At 65.5% G+C, this 10,453-nt stretch overlaps 3 protein-coding genes across 3 annotated transcripts in view; 2 read left to right on the top strand and 1 right to left on the bottom strand.

The window, feature by feature from the left end:
* Positions 1–1,206, bottom strand: part of EMIHUDRAFT_442614 (hypothetical protein) — a 2,032-nt gene extending 826 nt beyond the window's left edge. The window contains exons 1-2 of the mRNA XM_005782298.1: positions 548–1,206; positions 20–113 (exon numbers count right to left, since the gene is read on the bottom strand). Coding sequence (XP_005782355.1) covers positions 20–113; positions 548–1,174 — 721 coding nt within the window. The 5' untranslated portion in view covers positions 1,175–1,206. The remainder of the gene's footprint in view (positions 1–19; positions 114–547) is intronic.
* A 2,437-nt stretch (positions 1,207–3,643) lies between these two features.
* On the top strand, positions 3,644–6,114 carry EMIHUDRAFT_233304 (hypothetical protein; the record flags this gene model as incomplete). Its single annotated transcript, XM_005782297.1, has 3 exons — positions 3,644–4,096; positions 5,655–5,917; positions 6,075–6,114. The coding sequence occupies 3 exons, from the start codon at positions 3,644–3,646 to the stop codon at positions 6,112–6,114; spliced, it is 756 nt and encodes a 251-aa protein (XP_005782354.1).
* Positions 6,115–9,443: 3,329 nt separating this feature from the next.
* Positions 9,444–10,453, top strand: part of EMIHUDRAFT_233302 (hypothetical protein) — a gene marked incomplete at both ends in the record, with an annotated part of 2,223 nt that continues 1,213 nt past the window's right edge. The window contains one exon of the mRNA XM_005782296.1: positions 9,444–9,806. Within this exon, the coding sequence (XP_005782353.1) occupies positions 9,444–9,806 (363 nt within the window). The remainder of the gene's footprint in view (positions 9,807–10,453) is intronic.

Here is a 10,453-nt window from a genome sequence, read left to right as displayed (position 1 = left end):
GGGGGGGGGGGGAGCGCGCCGTAGTTGTAGATGAAGGTGCGGTGGTGTACGTGGTGGTCGGCGGCGGTGCCGAGGCCGAGCAGGCGGAAGAGCGGGTCCCAGGGGTGGTGCACCTTTGGGGGAGGCGAGACGGAGAGGTGAGACGGAGAGGTGAGACGGAGAGGTGAGACGGAGAGGTGAGACGGAGAGGCGAGACGGAGAGGTGAGACGGAGAGGCGAGACGGAGAGGCGAGACGGAGAGGCGAGACGGAGAGGGGCAGGCCGAAAGGCGGGCTGGGCGCGCAATGCTGCATGCCCAGAGGGGTGTGGGGGTGCTTGAGCCCGCAACTAGCCGCCGCCGCGTGCAGCCGCCGCTCCCCGCTGTGCTAGCTGGACTTGAGAGAGAGAGAGAGAGAGAGAGAGAGAGGGAGAGGGAGAGAGAGAGAGAGAGCGAGAGAGAGAGAGCAGTGCTGAGAGCACACACGCTACGCGCGAATGCGCGTGCGCGTGCGTGCGTGCGTGTGCGTGCGTGGGTTGCGTGTTTGGCGGATGGGACGCGTGCGCGCGCCTCGCTGTGAATAAGGCAGAGCCAGGCGGACCAGAGCGAGCCGAAGAGCATGTACTCCCACACGTTCGCGTGCAGCAGCTGCGCCGTCGTCGCCAGCGGCACCAGGATCATGCAGAACGTGTCCGGGACCGAGCCGTCGAACGCATCAAACAGCCGAGGGTTCACAAAGCGGTGGTGGGGCTTGTGCGACTTTTGGTAGAAGGCGGGGCCGAGCGGGCCCTTGTGCTCAAAGTAGTGCAGCAGGAACATCAGCCCATCCTGGCAGCAGATCTGCGCAAAGACCATCCACCACCGCACGCCGCCAGCAAACGAGTAGTACGAGCACGGCATCAGGTCGAGAAGCCAGTAGGCGCAGAGGTAGAAGACCATGAGGAGGATGCCGCCCGGGTTGGCGAGGTGCGACGCCACCCCCTCGCCAAACGCGTACGGCCGCGCCTCGCTCTGCACCCGCCGCACGCGGCTCCAGCGCATCCGCGCATAGTGGTACACTATGACGGCGACCTGGCCGGCGAGCGCGGCGAGGATGCCGAGGGTGAGGCCGACCGGACTGGGCCAGTCGCCCCACCGCTCCGTGCCGGGGCACCGCTGCGCCACGCCGCTGTGCTCCGCGACGGAGCCGGCCGACATATTCCCAAGCCCAAGGAGGATCCTCTCGGCGGCCATGTTCGAGCGATTTTTCCACTGATAGGAAGAAAAACGCCACCGTTTAACGCGGCTGCCGGCCCCTGCGCCCCGCCCGGCTCGCTGCGTCTCTGGGTGCGAAGCGACGCACCACGTCGGCGACGGAGAGGCACTGCTGCCCATCGAACACCTCTCTCCGGTAGTCGCACGCCTCGCACTGCCCGCACGGAGCTGGCGCCGCCATCGATGGCGGCGGCGACGCGGGCGTCGGGCCAAGTGGAGGAGGCGGGGGAGGGGGCGGTGGAGTGGCGGGTGGCATGGCGGGGGGCGCGGAGGAGGCCGGGCCGCACTCCCCGCATTCGGGGCAAACCCTGCTCGCGAGAAGGCGAGTGCTAGAGTCGAGGTCCTTCTCGCAGTACTTGTGGTTGACACTGCCGCGCGCATACGAGGTGCAAGGGCCCCAGCCAGCGTCGAAGACGTCGCTGCTGGCGCGGCATTTAGGCAGTGGTTGAGGCCATGCCGGCGGCGGCGGAACCGATGGCGGATACGAGCTCAGCGGTGGCGGTCGCGAGGGCTTTGAGAGCGGGGGACGCGAGGGCGGCATGGGTCGGGGCGGCGGTCGGGGCGGCGGTCGCAGAGGCGGCGGTGGAAGCGGCGGCGGCGGGAGCGGCGGCGGCGGTGGAGGAGGCGGCAGTTGCGGCGGCAGTTGCGGCGGCTGTAGCGGTGGGGCTGGGGGTGGCGGCGGCGGCGGTGGTGACGGTGGCGGCGGTGGCGGCGGAGGGAGAGGCGGCGTGGGTGAGGCAGGTGAGTTCGGCGAGGCGGGGAGTGGTGAGGGCGTGGACGGTGAGAACAGCTGTGGACTAGGTGACGGCGAGGACGGCGACTGAGAGGGCGGCAGTGGTGAGGGTGGCGGTGCGCCAGGCAATGGCGACGGCGGTTGTAGAGGTGGAGGCGGTGAAGGTAGAGGCAACGAGGGTAGAGGGAGCGATGGCGGAGGCGGCAGTGGTTTAGGTGGTGAGGGCAAGGGTGACGGAGGCGACAAGGGCGGGGGTGGTTTGGGCGGAGGCGGCGAGGGCGGAGGTGGTTTGGGCGGAGGCGGCAAGGGCGGAGGTGGTTTGGGCGGAGGCGGCGAGGGCGGAGGTGGTTTGGGCGGAGGCGGCGAGGGCGGCGAGGGCGATGGCCATGGCAGCGGCGGTGGCGGCGGCGGCGGCGGTGAGCACGTTATCCAGGCGGCACCCGGAAAGGCTATCGACGGTGTAGCGGCGCGACAGAGCAGTGGCAGCGCCACGTAGCACCAGAGCTCTCCGTCGAGGAAGTGGTCGTCGTCGGCCAGTAATATGCGTTTGCGCGTCGTCTTGGCGCATCGGGGCATTGTCGTGCACATAACGTGGCGTGCGATTACTATCTAGGGGGGTGAAATTCTGAAAAACGTGCAGCACTTCTAGCCGACATCGACAAAAGTCACTCTCTAGCCCCGCGGCGAGCGGCCCCGCCGGAGGCGAAGAAAATTTTGCCATCTAGCGCACTCTAACACACATTTTTGCACAAATCGACGCCTCCAAAATAAGTCTTCACTGCAGCACGCCCTCGAGCGAGTAATGCGTCTGTAGGCCAATATAGAGCTTCTCGCGCGCGCTCCTCAGCTGGCGGTCCGCAGGGCCGCCCGGGCGAGAAGCGCAAGCCCGCCAGCCGCACCATGTGATTCACGATGATGAGCGTCTCGGCCTCGAGCAGCGTGTAGGAGCGAAGCTTGCCCTCGCACTCGCGTTGCTCGAGCCTGAAGCCACTGCGCCTTGACCACGAGATAGCCCGCGGGGATGGTGTCGGTGTGTTGACGACCGTGTCCTCGGCCAGCGTGTGCGCCTCCCCTTGAGCACCGCCAGCCAGTAGAGCACCTCGAGCGACTGCTCGCGCCGATCTCTGCGCGGCGACAGCGGCCTGGAAGGACACGTCTCCGGCCAAGTCGGTTACGGGGAGGGCTACTACGAGGTCTTTGCGCGGGGGTGGTCGGGCGCCAGGCGCCCAGTCGATTGCCGCATAGTTCGTCGTAGTAGCCCTATCATAAACCTCTTATTCACACCTTGCACTTTGAAAAAAGAAATATCCGACCTTTGTCGAAGATCCGGAGGGTTTATCAGAGCATCACCCAGGGGAATTTGAATTCTTTCCCGTGGTGTACCTGTGTTAGTGCCAGACTGCCACTGCTCGGCGCGTTGTTTTTGCTTTCGTGCGAGATTGCCCACAGTGTCGATGTGTCGACTGTCGTGCGAGAGAGAGAGAGAGAGTTTGTGTTTTGTCGTGCGAGGGAGTTTGTTTGTACAATTCTTTTCAGGCAGGACGCCGCCACCGCCGCCACACGGGGATTTTAAGGAGAGGAGTGTGGTGCTAGCCGTCGCCCCGGGGGCCCATGGGTTTTTTCTGAGCTCTGAACGGCGGCTCGTACGTGCACGTCGACCTCATCCCGGCCCAACCACCATGGGAGCCTTTGGCCGCTCCTCGCGAGGCCTGCTCTCCGCTCGTGCCGGGCCTTCGAACGGCGCCAACGAGGCCGGCAACGCCAGCGCCGCCGCGGGTGATTGGCCGTCCTCGCTGCTATCTCTTTTGAGCAGCGGCTTGCGTTTTTCTGCTGTGGCGGTTGCGCCCTCCGAGCCTCCGCAGCTCTCGGCCGCGGTGGTGTCGGACCCGTGGTGCATCCCAGACAGCATGAGCTGCGGGCTCTGCTTGCGCGAGGCCAACGAGACAGACTGCCCCGCTGCTCCCGACAACTTGGAGCGCTGCGACGAGCAATACGCCTCCAAATTCCCTGTTGCGGGGGGCTTTTGCGAGGGCTCCGGCGCGTGCGGCACCCAGAAGGACCTAAACAACTGCATGCCAGGCGCGGCGAGCCGCCCAGCCGCGACTTCTTCTCTTCCCATCTCCGCGGCCTCTGTGGTTCCACAGCCGCACGCGCGCCGCCTCGGATCCCTCGCACCCTCGCCCGCCGCTCCCCCCCCCCACACGCACAGGCAAATTCGACGTCTACCTCGTCACCGCCGTCTGGCGCCCGTCTCCGCCGCCGCCCGCGCCTCCGCCCTCCTCGCCTCCGCCCGCCTCGCCGCCGCCGCCCCACCCTCCGCAAAGTCCGCCGCCGCCGCACCCGCCCACTCCCCCGCCGCCCGCTTCGCCACCGTCGCCCCTCCCTCCCGCTCCGCCCACCTCCCCGCCTCCCCCCAGCCCCGCACCGCCTTAGTCGCCTCCTCCGCTGCCACTCCTGCCCCCGCCGCTGCCCTCCGCTCCTGCTCCGCTGCTGCCGCCGTCTCCAGCCTCGCCGCCGCCTCCTTCGCCACTGTCGCCGCCTCCGGCCTCGCCGCCGCTTCCTCCGCCCCTGCTGCCGCCGCCAGCTTCGCCGCCGCCGCCTCCGCCCGTGTCGCCGCCTCCGGCCTCGCCTCCCACCGCCCCACCAGCCCCTCCGCCCCCGAGCCCCTTCCCACCTCCCAACTCTCCTCCATCGTCGCCGGCTCCGCCCTTCTATCCGTCGCCGCCGTCACCGCCTCCAGCGCCGCCTGCGCCGCCGCCCTCCCCGTCACCGTTCCCTCCTCCGCCCTCGCCGCCTCCGCCGCCGCCGCCTCTCCCCCCGATGCCTCCACCCCTGCCCGCACCGCCGCCATCGCCGCTGCCGCCCCCGCCGTCCCCGCCGCCCCCGCCGTCGCCGCCGCCGCCGCCGCCGCCGCGCCCGCCGCCGCCCTCGCCGCCGCCGCCGCCGCCTCCCTTCCCGCCGCCGCCCTCAGCGCCGCCGCCCACGGCGCTGGTTGCTCTTGCCAACACGGTTGGCGTGAGCCTCTCTTTGATTTTGCCCGGCGGGTCGGTCGCCTCCGCCATCCTCGGACTCGTGCTCTGCTGGTGCTGCATCAGGCATACACACATGCATACAGACATCCCCTCTGGCTGTAGCGCTAGTGAGCTAGCGCTAGTGAGCAACGGACGCCTCCAGTCCGTTGCTGCCGCTGCTGCTGGCTCTCCGCGTCTTCTCCAGTCTCGCACCCAACCCACACCCCGTGTGTATGCCCCCTCACCCCCGCTGCCCTCCGTCACAGGCTGCGCGACCCTCGCCGCCGCCAGCGCCTCATCGACGAGATCGACGGGAGGATCGACCGCCGCAGCAACTCGCCTCGCCGCAGCCTCTCGCCTCGCTTCGACGGCTACGCGGTAGAGAGGAGAGACGCGGATGACGAACTGGCCTGGGCGCTGTCTCGCCAGGGCAGCAAAGAAGGCACGCCGGCGCCAGCTCGCAGGCACTCCCCCGACCCGCAGACAGCAGACAGGCTCGCCGCAGCCTTCACGTCGCGCAACGGCGGCGACCGCATCAGCACACCTTCGCACAGCTCGCGGCGGGAGATCTGACTCTTCCGACCCCGACCTTACTGGCCCCATAGGCTACCTTAGCGATGGCGTGCTCGACCTCGCGCGTGCGGCGGGGCCGCATCCTCCCCGCATCCACGTGGCGGAGGGCTGTCTCGAGGGCTCAGCCGGCCGTCGGCCAAACAAGAGTCCCGTCGTCTCGCGGCGCGCCTCGGCCGACGGCATCCTGTCGGCCGACGAGGAGAGCGAGGGGGCCCTGACTCCGTCACCCTCCCGCGGCGGTTTGAGCCCTATTTTTTTCTCGATGCCGGGTCTGGGGCAGGGGCCCTCGCCAGTCAAGCCTGCAGTCAAGCCGCTGTCGCGGAGAGGCTCGAGCGCGCGCTTGTCGGGCATGCGGGGGATGAGCGTGGGGTGCGCGAGAGATGCCCCCCCCCCCCCCCCCCCCTTGCCGGTGCTGCCCGGGAGAGGCCGCCGAGAGGGGCAGGGCACACGAGCTACGGGACGCGCCCCAGCAGGCCGCACTCCGCACTCCCCTCTCCGTCTGACGCGGCGCCGCTGCCGCACACAGGTCCTTCTTCTCGGGAGACAGCGGCGGGCAGGTCAACTAGGGCTGGGCGGGGAAGCGAGGCGGGAAGCTCTGGCTGGACCGCGCGGGTGCTGGGAGAGGCCGTGGACCGGGGGCAGGCCTCTCGTACGTTCGCGAGTTTGGCTCGCTCTCTCCCCTCTCACGCGAAAAAGATGGCGTGACGACACGTGAGGAGTTGGAGCGGGCCCCTCGTCTCTTCGCAACCGCTAGTTCGTTTGCGACTTCATCTCCAGACTCTGTCCGCTCGCACGGTCTCACCTTTCACTCGCTACTGTGTCACGGGATTCGCGTTGATTCATCGCGCGTGGTGCATATAGCCAAAAAAGGAATCTGAGAGAATCTCGATGAAATTGAAAATTCTCAGTGATGTAGCTTCGTCAGTGAATCTTGCGCAGATTTGCCGTTATGATTTGTCATGCTACTTTTGATCATTACCCTGCGGATTCAAAATTTGAATAGCCCTCGTCTGGACCGAGATTAATTGAGATTGGGGGAGATTGCACGAGATTGGCGCGAGATTCTGATCTCGATGAGAAAATGGCAGGTTTTAGCTGTCAAAAAGTGAAGTCAGCACACGATTTTACCCCGGGGAGGTCACACTTGGGAGTGGTGAGGTTGTAGGGGCAATTGTTGGTGGGAAGTAATTCACACCGTGGCGTTGACCGATATATATCCCGAGCGCTACATATCGCCTCCGGGGGCGCTACATATCGCGACACCGATATGTAGCGCCCCCGGACCGCGGACGCCGGAGGTGGTATGTAGCGCGCCGACCGATATGTACCACCCCGGACCGATACATAACACCGGACGATATGTAGCGGAGGTCGCGCTACATACCGCGACCGCTACATACCGCGTTCAGGCCCGACATATCGGAAGGGGCCGCACTTTCCTGACGTTCTCTCTCTCGTCTCTGACCCGCTGTGTGTGCACACCACTGTGATGTCTGAATTGTCAAATCTCAAGGCTTTGCGCTAGTTGTCTCCTACTTTTTCAATTTTCCATGGAAGTACATTTCCATGGAAGTACATGGTTGCACGGAATGACGGGCGGCCAGACTGCACAGTCTCTTGTGCTGGCCCGGGGCCCGCGGCCCGCGACTCTCGGACCTGTGGTGGTGCGGCGCCACCATGCTCAGTCCTCACAGGGTTTGTGCCACAGGTCTGGACACGGGCTGGGCACACACCACCACGGCCACGGGAGGTGAGACCACCGGCTGGCCAACAACAACGGCGCTCATGGTCGTCACACTGCTCTGCAGGGGCGGCGGCCGTCCCGCCGCGCGAACCAATTCGACCTGGCGGCGAAGGACCTGCTGCCGGCGCTGTCGGATGCAGATGCCGATGCCGGCGGCGACGCAGCACGAAATGCAGAAGAAAAGCATCACGATGCTGAAGACGGAGACGACCCAGCCGCAGTCTTCCTCCGGCCTGCAGACGCAAGTGTAGGTCACGCCCATGCCGCCAGAGCACTCGCAGCAGTCGCACTCGTCACAGCTGTCTTGCGATTCCAGCCTTCGGGTGAAGCCGAGATCGACACCGGTCATTTCCGCTGATCTCACAGGAAAGCCACAGGAGCCGAAGAAAGCGGCCCTCGAAAAGCAAAAAAAAATCACGCAGTAGTAGGCGGCATTCCGCTGCTAGGGGAAACCCGGAGCGCAGAGCCAACCCTCGGAGACCCGTGTTTATGCCTCGTGGCAATCGCTTGCTTCTTTCTCTTTCTTGTAAAATTCTTTCTCTGCGGTGTGCGCGGACTGTGGTTGTGTTGGCGCGGTGTGCACCGATTCGGCAAAAACAAAACAACTCTAACACTCACACACACATCATTTGGGGTCCCTGTTCACGCGCGCGCGAGACGTGCAGACAGGGTTGCCAGGTGAGAGCGAATGGCGCGGTTCACGCCTCGCACAACAGAGAGAGAGATGCGCTCTCTCCATGGTGGGACATGCACATGCACATACATGTTACATGTGTGTGTGAGCAGGGATTCTCTTGCTGGGAGGCGCACTGTTGTCGTGCAACTTGTGTGGTTGAGGGCCAAACCAGAAAAGGGTGGTGAGCAAAGCACCCATTGGGCGCTTCTGCGCGACGATGGGGTACGTCGTCGGTAATCGCACTCTCTCTTCTTCACTGCATGTGTGCATCCAATAAAAAACACGTGTGGGCCTCACCAACACCCGACAGACCCTGTGGTCCGCCTGGTTGTTTTTGTTGTCGGATGTGTCACTTTATCTTTAAGTCGGGGGCACCTAAAAGAAAGAAAGAAAACAAGAACTCAACGGAGGGATGGGAGGACGGCATACACCCAGGGCTCGGGATGAATTATTTTTCATTCGGGTAAAATTCTTTTTCGAACACTTGGCCTTGCTTTCAGGGAGAGAGATTTTACATGTAGAATTCAACAAAAACAACCAGATTTTAGAATTTTACCACAGATTTTAGAGAACCAACAAGAAATCACGACTCTCACAGTGATTTGGGCTCGGCAGCTTGTCAGCCCTCAGCCGAAGCTGGGGCCGGTCCCGTAGCCGAGAGAGCCCGCGCCGTGAGTTCGACGCGGTCGGGAGGCCTTGCGGAGAGGCCAGCCAGCGAGATGGCGATCGCTGTACTTCATGGTGTCATCAAGTGACCGGGAGGCCCGAATGGCGGCCGACCAGCTCACAAGGATTTCTTCCTAGCTTTCGTAGAATTTTTATTGTGCTCCTCTGGGAGGAGTCGCTCTCTCTCTCCCTCTCCACGTGGGGTACATGTACATGTACATGTTGTTGTATTCTCGGCAACAACAGTCAACACCGGGAGCTTTCGTTTAAAAGAGAAGTGCGCCCCAGTCCCGTGCGTAGTGCCATGTAACGAAAGCATGGGGAGTCCCACTGCGGCGAATTCTTCCTGCTGAACAAGCTCCTCTTGTAGCTCGATCGGTCACACCGCCATCGCCGTCGGGGAGAGGGGGGACGACACTGCTTCGGCAGCGTGCACCTCGATCCTGTACCGTGTTTGTTATGACCCCCCCCCAATGAACACGCCAGAGAGGGAGGGCGAGACGATCGAGGGGTCCCGTACCACGCGGAATCGACCCTATCCAGTGCTCAAGTGCTCAATCAATCAAAAGAGAAGTGCGCCCCAGTCCCGTGCGTAGTGCCATGTAACGAAAGCATGGGGAGTCCTTATGCCGTCGCGCCGCGAATTCTTCCGGACGGAGAGCAGCCAGGAGGACTCCAGAGTAGCCCGCAACATGAAGCAACGGGAGAGCGCACAGCGAGCGCAAACACAGCTCTGACGCGAAAGGGCGCGGAGTGGGTGTAAGAATTCTTCCGGCGCGAAAACGCGGCCCTGAGCGCGAGCGCGGCCAATGTCTGAGGTCCGCCTCTCGCTCGGCCTCGACGACTTCATCTCCCCATCGGCCGCCTGCGTCAAGCCGGTCAAGCTCCAGAAGAAGCCCGTCACTGGCCGCAGCCGCGCGGTGCTGCAGCTCGAGGGCGTTGCGGGTCGGCCGGAGGCTGAGGGCGGCGGCGTGGCCAAGATCACGCTCAACGACTGCCTCGCCTGCTCCGGCTGCATCACGTCTGCCGAGTCGGTCCTCGTCGCCCAGCACAACTCGGACGAGCTCATTCGCCGGCTGCGTGGCGCTGGGTCCGGTGCCGCCGGCGCGCCGCGGCTTGCGGTGGTCGTCATCTCGGCGGCAGCGCGCGCGGCAGTCGCGGCCCACACCGGCGTGACGATCCGCGAGGCGCGCCGCCCCGCATCGAGCGCACCGCCCGCCCGCGGCGCTGCACGCTGCTGCTGCGTCATGCCGCCACTCCCCACTCCCCACCCGTCGGGACGACTCCTCCCATCCGCCGCCGCCGCCGCACCGCCCCCGCAGGCGCACCGCCGGCTCGACGGCTTCGTGCGCTCGCTCGGCGCAGCGGCGCTCGTCGACCTCTCCCTCGCCTCGGACCTGCACTTGCTGCAGACCGCCGCAGAGTTTGCCGCTCGGTACCGCGCCGCACACCCGCACCTACAGCAGCAGCAGCAGCAGCAGCAGCAGCAGCAGCAGCAGCAGCAGCAGCAGCAGCAGCAGCAGCAGCAGCAGCAGCAGCCGGCGGGCGACGAAGGCGGCGGCGGCGGCGGCGGCGGCGGCGGTTGCACTGGCGAGGGCGGTGGCGCCGCCTCGACTGCGGTGGCGGGCGGCGGCGGCCCGTTGCCGCTCGTGTCTTCCTCGTGCCCGGGGTGGGTGTGCTACGCGGAGAAGACGCAGGGAGCGGCGGTGCGGGGACCTCCCCCAGCCGCCTCGCCGCCCTCCTCAGCCCTCCCCCCCAACCAGCCCTCTCCCGGCGGCGGCGCCTCCACTGCACCGCTACCTCTGCCTCCCTGCCAAAC

The sequence above is a fragment of the Emiliania huxleyi genome (assembly GCF_000372725.1).
Source record: "Emiliania huxleyi CCMP1516 chromosome Unknown EMIHUscaffold_190, whole genome shotgun sequence".
In the NCBI taxonomy this organism is placed as follows: domain Eukaryota; phylum Haptophyta; order Isochrysidales; family Noelaerhabdaceae; genus Emiliania; species Emiliania huxleyi.
The sequence above is the reverse complement of the archived record's forward strand: the minus strand, read 5'-3'. Positions and strand labels throughout refer to the sequence as shown.